The sequence below is a fragment of the Buteo buteo genome, chromosome 2, assembly GCF_964188355.1.
Source record: "Buteo buteo chromosome 2, bButBut1.hap1.1, whole genome shotgun sequence".
NCBI lineage: Eukaryota > Metazoa > Chordata > Aves > Accipitriformes > Accipitridae > Buteo > Buteo buteo.
In genome coordinates, this window is record NC_134172.1 from 47,798,080 (window position 1) to 47,818,454 (window position 20,375).

Genomic DNA, 20,375 nt, shown 5'->3' on the forward strand with positions numbered 1-20,375 from the left:
TTCTGGCTTTCCATCAAGTGTATTTCATAATTGTCTGTTAAAATATGCACCCACATCACAAAGACTTTTAAAAAACCAAGTATTTTTAAATGTATGTACAATGATGCAAAAATACGCCCAAATATGTATCTTATGCAAAAAAATAAACCATTTAATAAAATCTCCCTTCAAATGTCGACTTGCTCTTCAACACCTTAAAAAAAAAAAGAAAAAAAAAGGAAAGAGCTCAGTAAACAAACAAGCGTTAAAACACAAACTAACAGAAAGACAAAGGCAGTGCAAAGCAGACACTTAAAAATGGAGAAGCATCCAGTTCAGCTTCCTATTCCCCTGGATTACACCACAACTACAGCACCACTTGTCCTATGTCAGTTGAATTTTGGTTTTAAAAAGTCAGCTTGGTGTTCAAGCTATAAGAAGCTGCCTGTGGCACTCATTTTCCACGCAAGCAAAAAAAGTTAATGATAATCCAACTAAGCACCCTTTAAACCCCCTTAAACAGGGGTGAATTTCACCCTAGGCAAATATTTCATGTTCTCTGTATTCCTGCCAAGCACAGAGATCCCATCCAACAAACAATATGGACTAAAGTCTACCTGGACAACTGTGGTGGGAGAGAGACTTCTGCTGTTTCACAGTTGTTTAGTCATCTCTTCTTTCTGCATTCTCTAGGAAACTGTGAAGAGGGCTCTGGTCTTACAATTTCAGTTAAGTCCAGTATCTTATATTTGTGACACTGCAATTTCACTGGTAACTGGGCTCCTAAACATTTCTGAAGACTAGGTCTTAATGTCCAACTTAAATGAGACACTTCAGTTGCAAAAGAAAATGCTGATCTTGTTCTTATTTGGATGTGTTCAGGTGACTGATGTATATCCTTCATCTTGCTAGAGTAACTGCCCTCAGGGTACAGTGGGCTGTATGTGAAATACAGCTCTTGTTTGCAAAAGCAATCTGAGGAGGTTTCACTATTGCTCCCTATAGGAAAGGTGGCAGGAATTGAAGCACTATTTAAAAAACCTGCTTATAAGGCACTGGTGCAGCAAGGTTTGTGATGAACGTGGTTTTATGATTTCTATTTTCCAACTTTTTAAAAGTAAGTCCATTAAATCAACCCTAAACAGCAATAAAAAGACATTAGAAAAGTCCCAAACAAAAAAAAAATCAACTTAGTATTGAAACTTAATTCACGACAGTCCCACTTCAGTGCACACACTAGCTCCTGCATGTTTTTTTAAACTCATTGTTGGCTCATGCTCACCCTATATACAAAAGTCCCCCATAAAGCCATGATGGGCTGAATATCTTCTACAAACAAGAACTTTTTAGATGACATGATACAGGTACACATTAAACTTACAGATGGTGGACAGGAACAGAGAAACATGTATTGGCTTATCCACTGTACATATCTATTTAAAGCTTTAAAAGAATAAGAATATACACAAAATATACACTGAATTCACAAAGTAAACCAGCCCTCAACATATGCTATTTTGTAGGGCTATGCACTTCTTGTATTAAAATTCCACACAGGGAACTATCTCTGTGCCAGCTCCTCTTCATAAGCAATAGGATCACTTCAAGGTAAATTAGTTCTTCATGTATATGTAACAGAAATAGCAAAAGCTCAGCCTCTAGTCATCACTGTCACTCCCAGACTCACTCAACTGCAAGTCATTTCCTATGGAAAACAAAAAACAAAACACAACGAGTAGGCGTTAATTCACATTTCATGGCAATCAAACCAAAGAACAGTCACATTTACACTGGAAGATTTAAATAAGAATAACGCAAGAAATGAATACAAACATCATCTGTCATTTAATGGAACTGCTCTCCATGCCCAAGAACATTAAGAGCTTCATGGGGCTAATACACGGTTGGATCCAGGCCAAACTGAATGTCCTTGGCTCCACAGCCACCAAAGCTGCTCCCTGGTGGGAGAAAGCATTCCCCATGCTAGCAGCTGTGGAAGGCATTCCACAGCCTCCACCCAGTCAAGCTCCCGTATATGGCTCTGGGACAAGGCACTGGGGAATTCCCTGGCTTTCTCGGCCTCTTTAAAATAGATTTTTTTTGTTTTAAGGCCATTTGGGTAGCCAATGCAAGGCCTCTACATGTCAATAAACCAAAAGGATTCTTAAAGCCATTGCAACTCAAGGCTATCGGCTGAACTAAGCTGACATGCTGTGACAGTGAAGGCCCCCCTCCAAAGTGCAAAGAGAGATCAGACAAAAGAAGGCCAGGATATGGATAAAACCTACAGTCTCAGACCCTGTGTTGCAGAGCACTTGTGATTTGGTGAGGTAAAGGGGATAAAAGGGGGCAAGAATCATGCCTGTGTTCTGGTAACTGAACCTAGCTCTTCCAGCATTCTTCCATGGCCCTGCCCCAAGCAGCTGCAGAGCAGCTATGCAACAGCTATGCCCTGGATTTCTTCATCTCCTCTCCCCTTTTATGAAACAAGAACTTGGGTTAGGGGTGAGTCTACCCATGTAGCTGGTCACCAGTGACTTGAATGCTCAAGGACATATTAATCCTTGCCAAAAGGACTTTAAATCCAAAGGCAAAAATCACTGCCTGAAAAAAGGAGCTGCCCTACCAGTTCCCAAACTCTCCCGGAGTCAGAGGCTTCTTGACATTCAATGACCTATGCAGTATTGTTGTTGTGGCCCAGAAGAAGCAGGGAAGAGGCAGCTCACAACCAGAAACAGGGAAATGGAAGGAGTCCTACTGACTTCGTTGAACTTTGGATTTCACTTGGACATTCACTACTGACAGGAAGACTGACAGGCCTCTCCAGTTTTTCAGCAGGCCTTTTCAGTATTGTCTGTACAATATACTTTCTTCTTGAAGCTGGAAACCCTACATTTATCTGTATTTAAACCCCACCAGTTCCCTACGTGTGGGTGCCAAGAGATGTAGGCAAACATGCCTCAGGAGGAATTAAGAACAATTTCTGGTAACTAATTTCTAGTTTCTTGTAAATGCAGTATTTTAACTCCACTGAGTTAGAATACACCTGATCTAGATTAAGGAAGGAGCAACACAGATGTACACCATCTCCCCAGAGAGAGTCTCATGGGACAAAACTATGCTTTAAAAATGTTTTTTACACTTTTTAAAGGGTGGAGTGAGTCTGTATTGATTCAATGCTTGCAAATGCCACAGCTGTAATATTTTAACCAAATACACGGCACTTTAAATTTCCCTTCAAAATGTGCTATTTGTGAAAATGCAGCTGAGACCAATACAGTATAAATACTCTGACAAAGCAATACCACTAATAATGAAGACCACAGAGACTGTGCATTTATGACCACAGAACAGCCTTGTGCCATTCACAATTCTTTGCAGACCTTTAACTGACGCACATGACAACCCCGCTATTTATGTCTAATCTGTGTTTTCACATTAAAATGATTCCCATCCTCTGGTGCACTAGACCCTCCCACACCGATGCTTTTCTACCCACTCGTTTCACCTGGAGGCCTGAATCAAGGCTCAGCACGGTCAATGGGGGCCACTGCACTGATGCCCACAGGTGCTCTGGACCAAAGTGAAGCAATCTCCATACCTTCAGACAGGTCTCAGCTCCCTGTTCAAAAAAACTGCCCACATATTTCAGCCAGTGCAACTCCCTGGGATTACTATTTGGCAAACAGCACTTCATGGAGTTAGCCTAACATGCTAAGGAAATGAGTGGTCTCAAGTAGCTTCCCACAGCGATAAGACACAAGCCTTTACTTACGGAGCGTATTCATGAGCTGATTGCTTCCTTGTGGCCTGCTGGTGCCATTAGCAACAGCATTCCTGTTGTTATACTGCTGGTGTGGTGGCTGGGAAGGGGAAACATGTGCTGGCTCTTCCCCCTCACTGCTGGAGCTTTCATCTTCACTCCCAGATGAGCTTTCTGAATCTGATGAGCTGCTTCCACTGCTGCTGCTCATCTGCTCAATAATTTCAACCTCTGCTCTCAGCTCTGAAATAAAAGGACATTCATCAGGTTGAAACCATAAACAGGGCCCCATGGAATTTTGGAAAAGAATGTGAAAATGCAATAGTTTTGTCAAGAATAATTTATCATATCAAAATATCTCACATGAAAGAGACAGACCAGGAAGGAAAAACAAAAAATTCTGAAAACTTTTTTTACTTAGTTGTTGTAGCTAAGTTTAATGAAGCAACAGCATAGTATAGGTTAGTATCATAAAGCCTTCACTTCCACTACTATTATTTATAAACTTTACACTCCTCAAAGCATGTCCTGCTTCATTATTTTCAACAGGTTATATGCTCTACATAGAAAGTAAGTGCATTTCCTGATTGAGTTTTACAGACCAACAGCCAGCCCATTTTTTAAAAGCATCTTAACATGGAGGAATCGAAATTGTTAGATATGACATTTAAGCTTTTGGAAAACACAAAAAGGGGGGAGGGGAGCATAGGCACATGATCACAACAGAAACTGCCTTGATTTCAGATAATGTATGAAACTGCCCCAGTGCAAAGTCACACAACTAATTTTAAACAAACTTCAGGAGCAGATGGATGACATCAGATAACTTTGTAGTGGGGCAGCTGAGAATATTCACATGTTGGGGAGTGGTAATAATACCTTAATCTGCTATAGAGTTTACAAGTAGCCAGGAAAATAGAGAGACTACTCTGAAACTGGGAAGTTATTCAAGTCAGACACACCCCACTTCAGGGTTTCCAGTGCAAAGCAACACTGGAATACCATGACAGCACCATGACAGCCACATCAGCAACAGCTAGTGTTGGCTCAACAACTGGTTACTAAACAGCTGTTAAGTCACCCCAAATCATACCATATTGTTAAATTTGTCATAATTGTAAGTGGCCTGAACACTATTAGAGGACAATTCTTTTGTATCCACCTACAAAGTCGAGTATCTAATGACTCAGTTCACCTAGGCAGGTTTCCATGAGACAACAATATTCATGAATATGTTGAGCATACGATGTGAAACCCTCAAAATTCAGGCTTTTGTTGTGCTACCAGTTCTATACCCACAGGGTTAGAACTCAGTGCTTGCCCTGGAGAAGTCACAAGCTAAAGGGACAAGAATGAAAGAAGGGAGAGATGAGGTATTATCATCTCTGCCTGACAAATGGAGAACTGATGCCAGGAGTAATTCACCTTAGGTCAGATGTGTGTCAGAGTGAGATGAACCCCAGCTCCTCAGCTGGGGACATCCTTCTTGTGTTACGGCATAGCCAGCTCATGTAAAACAAGTCTTTCCTTTATGTAAAAATGGCACAATTTTAATGCTTCTTGTCTTCAGCCCCCGCAAGGAGTAAGTCTGAACAACTGTAACTCTTCCCTTTTTTTAATAAGACCCACTTTCCTTGAGCTGCTTAACACTATAGAGTAACAGCTAAGTTTTCAGCCTCCACATTATTTGCTGGAGAGAGTTCCTCTAGCTCAGCATGTATTAGTTTGAGAAACTTAAGTCTTCTTTTGCTAGTTTTAAAACTGCTATTTTTCAATTTCAAAGTTCAGAGGTCAATTTCAAATGCTATAGTTATACTGAATCAGAGGTGAGGCTATTTAAGGATAGTGGGGTTGTTCCTCCAACTTACTTTCTAAATCTAGATCCCAGATGAGACTGCCTGTGTCCTCTCTACTTTATCAGTACGCTAGGTAAAATTTACTTTTTCATCTTGAAGACATAGCGTAACAGACCATTGGAAGAGGGAGGAAGAATATATGATTAGGCCAACAGAAGATATTACTTTGTACTGTAATGTCTTTCTCCCTTACTCCTTCCCAATGCAGTCTTGCAGGCTTTAAAAATCCATTTCACACCTGGAGTGTGATACACAGACAAATGAACACTTGTAAGATCACTGTTCTCAGCCTACCCATATTGAGGATTTCGTATTGTAAATGTTCCCTGTCTTCAAGGCTAAGAAATTCATAGGCAAAAGCTAAAGGAAAGGTAAACAGGAATAAGGGTTCTTTCCCTTTAAAATTCCGAGATTTAAAATTTTTTTTTCCCTAGCTTAATGATGTAAAATTTCCACATACTTCTAGTGATGAAGTTGTTAGTTTTAAGTTATAGCGATGATAATAATACATTGTTAGAATATCTTGGATTGTAGCAAGCACAATCACCTACAGACCACAGTCCATATTGCAAAAAGATTCAATAAACAAGTCTAATAAAGGACAAGTGTCTGAGAACTGCACATGTATGCTTACAGAGCTAGAGAGTCTATGGCTGAAATGGAGGAGTGTTGGCACATGGGCTGAGAAGAACATAGCAGACCAGAAAGCAGCATATAAAATAGCGTGAAAAAGGTGAAGCAATCTAAGAGGCATTGGTGGTGAAAGGGAAAAGATGCAACAAGAAAAGCACTCCAGAAATCTAGGGGGAAAAAAAAAAATCTAAACAAGAGGTTCGAACTCAATACAGTAGCCAAGGAAATAACTGAAGGAAGTGATACAGTCTGACGAATGGTAAAGGAAGATTAGCCTGGCTAATTTTAAACAGAATTAGAGATTAGCGTCAGATTGAAATGTGAGGGGTTTCTGCTGGGGAAGCAGAAAACTAAGAGCCCATAAAAGAGGTTTGGTTATGAGGAGGGAAAGGGAGAATGCCTTGGAAGAAGTGGTAAGGCCCACTATGCTGAATACAAGCAGGAAAAGCAAAACAGCACCAATATCACTAGCTGCAAGGACTGGGAATTAAGGGTTTTATCAGTGACTGTGGTCACTAGTGGAAACAGTCTGAGACCATCTTCTAGTCAGCTTTAGAATCACAGGCTGTCAGCTTCCTCTCAGGTTTCTCTTGTCTCTTGAGCCCAGAAATCTAAACATCTCATCTGTGCAGATGAGAAAAAAGTAATTGTTTTCAGTAATGTTATGGTGGCTGCTGCATTGCTAAAAGTCTGTCAGGCAGAACTCCAGCAGGACCACTAAGCAAGTCTATTCAAAACCCTTGTGTCACACTGTCAAAGATGGTGGCTAAGCCAATGGTGACACCAAAGCCTTGTAGGAAAAATATGTCTGCTTTAAAATTGTCCAATTTTGCATTTTTCTATTTGCCTATTAAGCTTAGTGCAGTTATAGGTACTGAAGCCTTGGCTAAACCTTTCCTTCCTGTGCCTCCAATCAAAATAGTTGTGTGTGTATATATGTACATATACGCTAAGCTGAACAACGAAAGTCAGACCTTTCCTAGATCTTTTTGCACCATAGTATCAAATGCCTCATGTTGATGCACCTTTAAGGTTTAAAAGACAACAAGAGTTAGGATGTGCAGCATTTACTTTTAAAAAAGCTTTCCATATAGTATAGTTTTGAACACTTGCCTTAATTGCGTCTACATCATCTGAAAAGTCTTACATTGCTAGGGGAACCTTAACTTTTGCACCATTCATGTTACAACTGTAGGCTTTCTTTCAAGAAAACAAAATGGCTTACTGTTTTACACTGGCAGTCAATGCAGTTTTTAGAGCAAAAAAAAAATATTCAGGGTCAGAAATCATTATACAAACAGAACAGCCTTTCTCAACAGGGCTGTCTTCTGTATATATTCCATATCAAATGCCCTAATGTCTTTCCATAATCACATCTAAGGGTTCGTTCTTCTTCTTGCAATTCCAATAGGCTATGCAGAATTTTTAACTAAAGCCCTAACCTTGGGCTGCAAGTATACCAGGGACTTTTGGAAATAAAGTCTTTCAGCTTTAAGGAGGATGAGGTTGTATGCCTATAGCAGAATGCTTACTGTTAATAATGGTATGCAAGGTGGAGAGAAATCAACTTGATACTGGCACTTTGAGCATGCAGAGATGGCAGCTAGAAGAGGCAGGATTTTACACTGAAGTGCAAAAAATTTGATTGAGGTGTTCTTGAGAGACAAACACAGTGCTATGGCATAATTCTTACATGCTACAGCTGCATTTTAGGTAAACAAGATCTGCTCAGATTTTTAAGCACTGAATTTACCACCTCCAAACCAGAAATATGTTTCTGTGGTTTTTTTTTTCAAGTATGGCATGCTGTAATTATGTCAATGTTATTGAAAACATTTCTGTTGTGGTCAAACATGTCTGATAAACACTGATTATTTCATGCACATAAATGGCTCTATTGTGGTATATGTGTACAAACGTTCACCACTTAATGAAATGTTATCAGATGTAGCCAAGTACTCAAAAGAACAAGCTCTTATCCTCTCTTTTGCTCCCTTCAGGCAGGAGGACAATATAAAAGCTTGCAGGGGAAAAGATTCCTCTGATGCAGGACCCTAGACACAGCCTCCCAAAGGCCCCTCTGCATGAAGGAAAGGACTGGTTCAACTCCCACATGCTCTGACTCTGTCCTCAGGCACTGTTGTTTGGACAGCTGTGTAATGGGACAGAGAACTGACCTACCTGAAAGTTTGCTTCCCAGCTCATCTGTAAGGGGAGCTGTGGGAATGCACAGCTCAGGGTACCAGGGAAAGCAGAAACCTGCACTGAAGTTACCTTAAAACTATTGTTAAACATCACAAGGGCTATGTGTCTTACCATACCCTTAAGTAAGGCACACTGAGAGCAAGAGAGCGTCGTAGCGCCAGAGATCCTTTCAGCTATCTCCTTTGGGGATTTTAAGTTCTATGCTGTGTCCATTAAAGAAAAAACACAGAATTTCAGCTTTATGTTTATCTTTTGTACAAAGGAGGTACTTCACCCAAAAGGAAAGCTACTGTTTGAATGGAAAAAACACAGTCTCTTCAGAACTTACAAGTCTTTGTTCATAAAAAGACACATTAAGGGAAGGTAACAGGACTGAAGACTCTCTCACAGCTTTTACAATTAAGTTTTATTAATTATTTTCATTGTAGAATGGTGCCATTTTAGTTCTACCTTTCCCAAGTAGGTTCTTATGATATAAATGGTTTAGTAATGCTGATGCTCTAGATAATCAATGCTGGACAAAAGTTATAAAGAGCATATACTGTAAGCAAAAAAACCAGCTGTCCAGGTATTTGCATTCTTCTTGGGCCTTGAACAACTCTCCCTATAAAACGCCAACTTGAAGTCCTATTTTTAGTACAAGTCAGGTGTTCTTTTGCTTGATTTTGGAAACAAAACTCTACAGGTTATTTATTTGGAGGTACTTTCCAATAAAAGATGATCAGGACAGTTCTGAATAATGTGACTTATGTTTTAGACCACTAGAAAATGGTCTTTGTAGAATAGATGTCACACCAGACAAAAGTAATTATTTTACTATAACACAACCTTTACAAATTGCTGTATGTATACAAAAGAGTGCCCCAATGGTTAACTTATTACACACTACAATAACAGACATTTAAAATTCACAACTGATTCAATTTTTAAATTGATATATCACCTGTTATCTTTCTCCTTACCTATTACACAGAAAATAAAAATGGCAATGCAGTTAAGGGAACTGTAGCTAACAGACTCTCAGACGTTGATTCTGTCTGCTGACCAGCGTCCAGGTATTGAAAATACTACTGCTGCCAAAGAGTGAGACCAGTCAGCACCTATGCAAACACACAGATAGCTTAGCAGTAAAAATGTCACCTAGTGATTACCATAAACTGAAAAAATACCCTGCTAAGTAATTAACATATTCTGGGCAATTAACATAGGCTAAGTCTACAGGCAAAAATAGCTACATGGGACAGAGAAAAAAAAAAAAAAAAAAAGAGAGAAAGAAAAAGAGACCCAGGAAAAAAAAAAACTAGACAGAAAGAACAATCTTAAAATAAAATAATTGCATCTGGTGCCATACAAGAAACACAAGAGAACCAAATAAAATTTTAAATTTAAAGTCTTCCTCATTCTGACTGTGTTATCCACAGCAAAACCAGATATCACAGTAGTATGAAAGGAAGGACATGGGCAAAGAAAGCGCACCCTGCCCACAGTGAAACACTGAGACAAGGCGTTGTTTGAGCAGGAGACTGATTTGAGCTAGTCATCCCTTCAAGGTAGTTTAATAGAAGTATAGCAACTGTACAGCAGATGTGATCAAAGCTGCAGAGGAGTGGTTGTGGTAAAGGGGAAGCTGCAGGGTTGTTCGCTCTCTCATCCCTCCCCTACTAGCATTACTGGGCACAGCACAAGCTCCAGGTCCTGTGATGGGAACACAGCCACCCAGCCCTTCTATCTCACTGGCAAATGGCTCCAACCTTACTCAGTGCAGGAATAACTTTCGTCCAAGTTACTTGATTGTACAACTAGATCTTGGACCATTAGCTTTTGTTGTTGTTGCTGTTGTTGCCTAAGACACCCATTCAACTCGTCTAGTGCTCAGCTACAGGTTTCTGAATTCACGCTTATTTTGTCTTCTTTTCAGAACAGAAAAATAGTTTGGAAGAGAGAAAATTATCCAGAAAGAGGAAGTTCTCTCATACCAGAGAAGACTGCAGTATAAATATCTATGCTGGCAGAAAGGAATAAATAATTCACTAAGATGCCTTAAAACAAGATATAAAGATGACAAATCAGCTGTCAAGTACCATCTTTTACTCCCTGAACATTCTAACATTTTTATAAATTGCACAGTCATAGCTTTTATTCTAAAGAAGACGGACAAAACCAACCAAACTCAGGGAACTACAAACCCTTCTTTACCTCTCTTAATGTCATCCAGCTGAGGCTCAGGCGAAGGATTATCTTTCAAAGGAGAAGTTTTAAGTCCAACTGCTGGCTTGGTTGGGGCTCTGAACTGTGAAGGAGGCTGAGATGCTCGGGCAGACTGTTGCTCTATTCGGGCTTGGATCTTACTGCTGCCCTCTGCTCTGCAAAAACAACCAGAGACATTCAGTGGTACTGCGCAACTATGTTCAGCTTTTTCAATATCCTTGCACTAATGCATCATCTGTGAATTCCTTTTGTACAGATCTCTACTTTGTTTTATAAAGTTAAACAGTGAATTACAGCTTTCTATACGCAACACTTGCTTTCAGTAACAAATAAGCATAGACAACTAGACTGCAACACCCTTACCAAATGTATTTTCAAATCCAGATGTGGTTCAGTGGTGCCAAATTCTCTACTTGAAGAACAATGAAGGCTTTAATTTAGTAATTAGTATTTGTATTTTTAAAAAAGAATAAGCAATCATAGTAATTTACAGTAACTACATGATAAAAATCCACTCATAACAAAATCCTGCTTAAAACAATCACAGCAAAAGAAACAATTTTCTCACTTGCAATTAAATCATCTCAAACTGAACTCTCTTAGAGGTCAACCTGCCTAGAGCAATCATGCTTACTGCTAAATACAGCATGCAAGCATTTAATTCCTGTTTTTCATTCATTTGCTATTATCCCTTAAAAATAGTTTAAGCTGTTTCCTTAGTGGGAAATCATCTCCAGAATAACGCTATGCCTAGCTGTTCAATTCAAATCAGGTATTTCTTCCTTTTACTGAATCAATGATGTGATTTAGATTGTAGGACAGTCAATGTCCTTGGCAGAAAAAAAACCCAAACAAAATACTTATTCAGGTCCCTCTATTGTACACCACAGTGACGTTAAAGCATGTGGTGTATTTATTGCATAACACCAAAGACTTTTGGGGTATGGGTTTATGTAGTGTAGCACAAAAGCAGCTTATGTGGCTATTACGGCTCAGTTTCAGTTCTAGGAGGGTCCCAGCTTAGCAGTGTGACACTTTGTGCCTGTGAGCTAATCCCACTGAGAACCAAGTTAAACCACCCCATGTGGAACTTCCTGGGGCTTCACCTAAACCAATTCTGGTATCTGAGCTAGTATGTTTAGCACTAACTCAGGTATCTCTGCGCCTCATTGAATTGTAGATGTACCCTCAAAAATTAAGCACAGAACTACCTCTTCATTCATCACTGAAATGCACCTATTAGATACCACATTAATGCAGGTTACACAGTCATTTACAACAGAAGTGAGGATTTGGGAATGCACTCACTGTATCAAGTGAAGGGTGAAAGCAAAAGATTGTTTCCGGTATTAACTATGCTCTTAGAACTACAGAAGGCTTTATGGAGAATAAGTGCAATTAGTCCCCCGTGAATGTCATCAGGACATTAACACTAAAAACTCTGCTCCCACAGAGTGTCAAGAGGTCATTAAAGATTAAAGTAGCCATGAAAAAAAAGAAGACACTTCTGATCGAGCAAACTGAATGACTTTGCAAAGCACTATTCCTCAAAACAGGGATCCCCAGTCTTGTACCACCCTGCCTCTACTTGAGAAAAGTTGAAGTATTTTTCACCTCACCAGAGCCAAAACTCAGTGGATCCACCACCTCACGGAACCAAAGCCCTCCTGCACTACTTTGCTCCTTTCTGACTTAAGCTTCACCTGGACAAAGTCCATCAGAACTTAAACTGGGAATTCAAATCTCATCCATGACATGCTCATATCCACTGGACAAGATGAATGCTACAAGGATGAATTTTCACATCACTGATTCAAAGGAGTGTTACAGTCCATTTACCTGGAACTGACGGTGTTCTTGGCAAACTTCCAGCCAACTGCTGATGAACTGTAACCCACATCACTAGTAGTTTTAGCAGCTAAAAGTTCTACGCTGCAATAAAGTGTTTTCTTTTTTTTTCTTTTCAAATGTAAATCTTGTAAAATTATTTCAGAGATTCTTCTTCACAAGACATTTTAATAACTGCTTTCTCTTTAGATCCCAATAACTTGGGGTCCAGTGATGCTGAAAGAACATGATCCAGAGACTTCAGGTACTTGCAGAGCAGCAAGACTACTAAAAATGTTCCAACTGCACACTTTGTAGCATTTGTGCAGTGAAGTAAGAATATTGGGTCAGACAGGATTTCTGGCCTCAGCAATTCTTCCAGGCAAAACCTCATAACCATTATTTCTACAGCTCCCCCCCTGCAGCTGGAGGCTTTGGACTTGTGTTCCACTTTATATATCCCTGATCCAATACAGGGATGAGTGTTTCTTGTTCCCTAAGACTGTTATTAAAGCATCATGACTCCCACAGGAAGCTGTAGGGAACAAACCTAGAAAGTCCAACAATCATTTTGACAGCCTAATATTTCCATGGTCTTTTTCAGCTACGCAGAGATTCCTGAAACACATCTCATCCTTCAGCCAGCTTCCAAAGCTTCAAATCATCAGAGGTGTTTCATTGCAAACTATAATTAAGTCCTTTCAGCAGTGGAAAATTTACAAATTCTTTACTCTTGGATTCAAACTCCTATTTGCATTTTTAGGCAAGATAATTGGCCATATAAGCCCACAAGGCTTAGTAATTAAACATCACTCCAAAGTAAAAGAAAATTGAGCTCTTGTTCAGAAGACAGTCTGAAGAAGAAACTTCAGCAAGAATTAATCCTATCAACAGCCCTGTCCCCAGCTTTACCTTGTTTTCTTGACTTGAATGCTGCTACTAAGTTTTTCCAGCACATATTCCCCAGTGTCATGATTGATAATAAGCACACAGTCCTTCTGATATGGCCTTTTATTTCCTTTAAACACAGTCATTGGTGGAGTTGAACCCTGGTATCAAAGAAAGAGCACACATTTGTTTGGTTATATTCCCCTACCCAGAAGTTTATAAACACTAAGAGAAATGAATATATGTATTGTTCTGACCAAGAGGCTAAGCAGTTAATGTTTAGTTCCTACAGAAAATGTTAATTCATGAAAAGGGCAAAAACCAGTTGTATGCAGTAGATCAGATGTTTCCTCATAGCATCATTATGCCTTTCATCATTTCAAGTGTCTCTGCAGTGACAAAACATCTTCTCCATGGTTGCCATTATTTACAGTTCTCATTCCCTAAATGGTAACGTAACTGAATTTGCGTAGCTGGCCCTGACAAGTGTCAGAAATCTTCTTGATGTTTCTGCTTGGGTTTGGACAAGAAAAAACGTTCTAATTATTTGTGTAGCAGAACTTTTGCCTAAAGAAATATGTGGTCAATTGAAAAATAACCCGCTTTTTTTAATATATATATATATATATAAAGGCAGTATTTTCATAGTGGATTACAAGCAACTGTCACAAACTAAGAACAGCTGCCTTCTTCAAAGTCAGATTAACATGTAGATGCCATGCAACTATAGCTAAATGTCTTCTCAAAAGCAAATGGGGTATTTTGACGCCTTCCAGCAAGTGCCCAAGTCCACACAACGCTGCATAGAGCCATAAAAGTCTAATGGCTTAGGCTGAGAAGCAATAAAGAGAAACTCGTGGTGGTGCATGCTGGCTAACTGACACTGCTGAGATTATGCTGAGCTGTACTGCATCCATATACAGGCTGGCTCATACCCTTGGTTTTGGGGTTACAGGAGGCAGAATCTATGGCCCACCTGCACACGGCAGCATGGACACACACTTGGCCATGTCAAAAAAGGACATGTTACTCAACAGGGATATCCAGAAATATGTTCTCAGCTATGATACCTTCTCAGACTTCTCTGTAATGTATAGCTATTGTACAAAAGAAATTTTAAAAAAAAAAAAAGTTTATTCATGTGCACCTTTCCACATGCTGTAAGAAAGCAACAAAATCAGGGAGAAAATGAAAAAAATGCACTCTTCTACGTTTTATTCTGAGTAGCAAAAATGAACAATCATATTTTAACCACTCAGAATACAAATCCTATTCTCCATATTGCTAATAAATAGAGTACGTTTGAATTTCAAATGGCTTTGGAACAGTAAGGGTGAAAAATCTGAATTCCCAACAAAGATAACAGTAAGACATACAGATATGATTCAGAAAAGATGTCTCAAGAAAGTCTAGTCTTCAAAGGCATGTTACATTTTTATCACTCCTACATTTAAGTGAGGAAAGCAACATTTAAGAGAATAAAAAGCAAGTCAAATCCTACTCACTGACAACCAAGTCAGGAAACATATAATGCACAAATTTAATGAAAATTGATCAAAGTTTGTTGGCTGTAATTCTGCTACCCAGAAGCATTCTGCTACCTAACTCAGCAAAGACTGTGATTTTGGCTAAAAAAATAAGCAGAAATGGAACCCTGGTTAAGCAAATGAACAGTTCTACCCTTCTACTTAAAATTAAATGTTTAGGTTTTATGTTACTGCCTAAATAACACTGGCTTACAGATTCTGCTGATTACAGGATAGAAGAAGGAGGTAGGTGAAACAATTGACATTTAATCAATTTGTTTTCATGCATGAGGGTTTTTTAACAAACAGAAATTCTTCACTTCCCCAACCAAGACTGTTTATGCTATATTAAATCCACTAAATCTGCATGTAAAAATAGCACTTCAATTTATCCAAGCAGCAAGGGACACCAAAATATCTCCACTGAACAAATTATCAGAGATATCCTCAGGGACCAGGCAATTTCAAAAAACAACTTAGAATCTGAATCCTATCCAGTTGTTGGGCAACTGAGAACCAAAGCAGGATCCAAGAAATTCAGCAAATCTTGTCAGGATGAAACGATCTCAAAACTTCTCACTCTTCCAGTATGCTCAGTGTTTTCCAGCTCTTTGTCTGGAACACAGGCAGTACTGCCTTGGAACAACGTATGCATGGTGGCTGCATTCAGGGCAGTTAGCTGCCTAAGCCTCCGAAGCATATTGTAAGGTTAAAGCTGTTCATACTCATGGGAAGACAATCAAATTAAACTCATCAGTACAGAGATTTGGAAAAGGACATTACAAGTGATGCTGCTCAACACAAAAGATGAATGAACAACATTGTTCCCAGTCAATCCAAGATGAATGCCACTGCTGTTAATCATATTACCTGCTCTCAAATAGCACTACCATGCTCATCGTTTTTATAGACAAAAACCAGTATGTGACCTCCTGCAGCCCTAAAGATGACCAAAGCCATATAAAAAACAGGAGCAGGGGGGGGAACTGGCTAAAGCCTCATTCAGTAAGAATTATCATAGTACCATCACCTACCAATTAAAAACACCAACATGCTAGAATAAACAATACCAAAAAGATCTGACACACAGCTTCCAAACTGACTGGTGCCCCCCTGCAACCACCAAACCCACTGATGTCTGTGAATTCTGGCTTATCAGCTTGACACATAGCATTAGCTTCAGCTAATAAACAAATCCAGTTCCATCATGCAAGCAGTTTCGTTTGCTTTGGTAAGAAAACCACTGAACTTTCAATTACAAAACAGCTGCACCTATAAACAGTTTGATCACTTGTTTTATTGCTGGTTGACTGCCATCCTCACAGTGTAGAGCTTTATGGCATAATTTGAGGAGGAAGTGGATGGGAAACAACTTCATTGTCACTTACCAGAACTGCCCCTCTTGCTTCTACTGATAAAGCTAAAGGTAGGGAACCCTCTATGCTATCTGTATATGGTTTAGTAATGGGAAGAATATGCTTACAGGCCTACCTGTGGCTTCTGAGCATCAAATCTTGACTAAAGCCCAAATTACTCTGCCTTTCTTCATTAAGCCATAGCACTAAAAATGCATGGAAACCAGGTATAGAGTGTCAGCTAATAGTAAAAGTCTTCTTGTTATTCAAGGAAGAGTAGGAAGGAAGGAATCAGAAGAACAGACTGCAACCTTACAAATATAACCCTTTACAAAGATTCAATTGTACAGTCCTTCCCTAAGGTAACACACTACAAGTCTGGCTGCTCAAATATTGTACCCACTTCTATTAACAAAGATGAAAGTGAAAATAACATTTATGTTAGACTAACTACTTTGCAAATTTATTGGAGAGTAAACAAGGACACATATATAACAAACTTACTGGAATATGTGGTAAAGTGATTGTTACATCATCTCCTTTACCCACTTGGAGTTCCCCCTCACAAGATGTATCAATCGATGCTGGCTTAAAATCATCTAAAGAGGAAAACAATTGTGATTACATTTCTTAGAGCCTTCAGAAGCGTCATCCTGCCCTGCAAAGCGTCACTGCACATTCACTGTGATTATAGGGAATGCTAAAATACATGCTAGTGTTTACAGCGGGGGTGGAATAACACACCAGTACAATGTGTCTATGCTCAGTGCCCCAGTGATATGACGGTACCAGATTCTAAACCTCCTTTTTAAAATGGAAGTAAGGTTCTAGACCTTCTGTTTGAAGACCAAAAGCAGACTTCTCCAAACCCCAGTCTTTGAATGACAATTTCGCAGGCAAGTGTAAAACTGTACCATGCATCTCAAAAGAGTATCAACTTCAAGACTCGGGGCTCTGTGCGGCTCCTGCCAATTCCAAACCTGAATACTCTCTCTGTGACAAAGACTAATTTAGTGATACCAACTTACTTAGCCTTACTGATATTTCTGGCTATTTAACAGCCATCTTGTCTCCATGATATCTCCTCAAAGGTAGAGGGGACCTCAGATCTCACTTATGAGGAAAAAAAAAAAAAAGAGGTGCTGATCTTACTTCAGCAGGCTCCATGCTAGTCCAAAGACACTGTGGATGGAAAGCATGACTAAGGTGAGACACTGTAATAGCTTTAAACTAACCCTAGTTTCAAGTATTTTTGCTGCACTGTATAGGATGCTTTGTGCCCAAACAAGGTACTTCTGTTTAGTGTATTTATTTGAACTAAGAGCACTTTAACTTAAAAGTATTTTCCCCTCATCATTTTGTTGTGCTGATGAGCCATAAAAAACAGAAAAAAGTATCAGAACCTGTAATATTTTGACAGAGGATTTAGACAAAGTGAAGTAAGATCAGACAGATATAGGTTGATTTGCTTTGTTTATTTTTAAAATAAGCCCCCATTCAATTCTAGCATCTCTGGATACAAAGAGGTGCAATTATATTCATGATCAAGGCTTTTAATTACTGCATTAGTTAAGAAATGAATATCTCAGAACAAATTCAAAATATAATTCTACTACGAAAAGCACATTTGCAGAAAAAAAACCAAAAACCCAGCTTGTAATAAATTGTCATTAAGAGCATGTTAATGTCCAATTGAGTTTTACTTTGACAGCACAACAAACAGAATCAGGCACACTTGACTTAATCCTCATGCCTTAACTGCCAGACCAAATCATACCCTTCATTTTCATCCAAGCAATCTATTTCTAGCTATTGTTTCCCACCTACTTTATGTGCAAGCTTGCTAAATAAAACAAACCAGCTGTACAAGAGCTAGCGTCTTTGCCAAAAAGGGATCAAGAGTTTCAACAGCGCAGTCACTAAATTAAAAGGAATATCACTATCACACTTCTTTCTTTGGTATCAGCAAAATATAGTTACTCTAAACAAACACTCAACAAATTGTTTTCATTTGGTTAGCTTACTAAGTGTGCACGCTTGGCTAATCTTGCTGTAGATCAGGTGCACATATGTCCCTCCAAATGTACCCACAGTCCTTTTTCCAAAAGTCAAATGTTTTTAAGATGTGTTTTCCAGGGATAACTCAGTTTTTCAGTACAGTATTTCATAAACATTACAGAAAGGAATGAAATATTTTAAGAAGGCCGAAACAAATTTAGCCTACAAAATCCTCTTATTGTAGTTTCTCTGAAGAGGATTACGGGAACAATATAATGCTTGGATCCCAGATAAATCATTTCAGATCAACAGTTAGGAAAAAAAAAAGTATAACCAGGAAATTAAGAGATCTCACTTGAAAGCCATGGAAGGAAAATAAAGCACACAGAAAGCTCTTCTGAAATAAAACTGCATTCTTCCAGTTATAGTCTGAAGAGCTTTGGCTTTGCAATCCCTTAAGAAATTGACTGTTGAAGCACTTTCAGTTCTAGAAATCTAGTGTATTTCTATCTGGATATCGCTTGGGTTTAATTCATACATTATCAGACAACCTCATTCATTTGATAGTTGGGCTATTTTAAAATTTTGATTTATAAATGGAGATTTGCTAATACGTTAGTGCTGGATAAAACTGTTCAGTGTTACGTATAAACAGTTAAATGTACCAAACATATGGTATGGTATGGTATTTTTTAGCATGGTGGAATTATGTATAACCAGAGGGATGAAAGACACAAAATTTAAGAGTTAATCCACTAGACAGAGTTTACTATTGAGCAAAATAGCTTTGCCTCAATCATTGACCATCTGCTTGAGTAACAGCTCAATCTAGAAAGTTGTTCTTTCAAGTCACACTTGGGTGACTAATATCACCGAAATTACTTACTCTAGTGTATGAATACAGGCCATGAGACTGGGCCTAGGATTATGCATCATAAAACAAAAAATCCTACTGTTAACTGTATAAATTCCCCACCTTAATAGAAAGCTACTGAAATATATTTAGTATTAGTTTCATTTACTGTTGGTGATTTACTACTCATTTTAAATCCTGGACTCATTTAGGGGAAGAAAAAGCAATTTCTTATCCACAGAATTCAAGTATAGAGATACAGTGAGGTCCTCTTCAAAACAATCTTCTAATATTAAATTAAATGTACCCAATGCTAAATAGAGCAGTTGGAATAACATCTGGTGTCTTTAAAAAACCCACATACTCTTCCAATTATTTGAAAACTTCGAAACTGCTCGAGATCCTACCTCAGGTTTTATCTTACACTTATTAGGCAGTACCGTATGCGTTTGAGTCATTTCTGCTTGCTTTCCTGGAAGTGACTTATTACAGCTGGCTGGAGTCGGGACAGCCAGCGATGGGGCTGCTGCATTTACACGTTGCCTCATCGTGAAAATAACCAGTTAAAAATCAAACTGTGGGCGCTTGGGCTGCCAACCAGACGCACTCTTCTCCAGGCACTCCCGCCAGGCCGGGGCCTGTGGTGACCTGTCCTGCAACTGCCATAAAAAAAAAATAAAATAAAATGGCAAGCCACCCCCTCACGGAGGGGATCGTTTCGTGCTCCTAAGCGATCCACGGACGTTTCACGAGAAACTTCATAAGCTGTTCGTCCTCCCTGGCCTGCCTCGCTCGAACCTCCTTCCTACGAGCGCTCTCGGCCGTCATCCACTCTCCCCGTCTCCCCTCAGGCTACCCGCCGGGGTGGGACACCTCTGCGGGGAAAACACCCGTGGGCGTGGGCTGGGAGGGAAGATGGGCGCCGAGGGAGCGGGAAACGGGGGAGAGGGGCGCTGAGGGGGCGGGAGGGAAAGGGGGGAGAGGGGAGCCGAGGGGGGCGGGAGGGAAAGGGGGGAGAGGGGAGCCGAGGGGGGCGGGAGGGAAAGGGGGGAGAGGGGAGCCGAGGGGGGACGAAGCCCTGGGGGGGGCGACGCGAAGGAGGAGGCGGTGAGGAACAGCGGCGGCCAGGGCAAGAGGAAGGCTTCGTCGTGGCGGGTCGGAGGCCCCCGCCGGCCTGCGGGGAGGGGGCGGCCCTTAGCAAGTAAGAAGTCGCGGCGGCACCCCGGGAGGAAACCTTGGCGAGGATGACGGGGCGCCGGGCAGGTACTGCTCCCCGCCCCGGGG

General features: G+C 39.9%; 2 protein-coding genes across 2 annotated transcripts in view; one reads left to right on the top strand and one right to left on the bottom strand.

The window, feature by feature from the left end:
* Window positions 1-20,375, bottom strand: part of EAF1 (ELL associated factor 1) — a 20,706-nt gene continuing 331 nt past the window's right edge. The window contains exons 2-6 of the mRNA XM_075053633.1: window positions 16,745-16,839; window positions 13,384-13,520; window positions 10,633-10,799; window positions 3,755-3,985; window positions 1-1,684 (exon numbers count right to left, since the gene is read on the bottom strand). Coding sequence (XP_074909734.1) covers window positions 1,638-1,684; window positions 3,755-3,985; window positions 10,633-10,799; window positions 13,384-13,520; window positions 16,745-16,839 — 677 coding nt within the window. The 3' untranslated portion in view covers window positions 1-1,637. The remainder of the gene's footprint in view (window positions 1,685-3,754; window positions 3,986-10,632; window positions 10,800-13,383; window positions 13,521-16,744; window positions 16,840-20,375) is intronic.
* METTL6 (methyltransferase 6, tRNA N3-cytidine) overlaps window positions 20,204-20,375 on the top strand; it is a 9,643-nt gene continuing 9,471 nt past the window's right edge. Inside the window, exon 1 of the mRNA XM_075053617.1 lies at window positions 20,204-20,354. The gene's annotated coding sequence lies outside the window, so the exon portion shown is untranslated. The remainder of the gene's footprint in view (window positions 20,355-20,375) is intronic.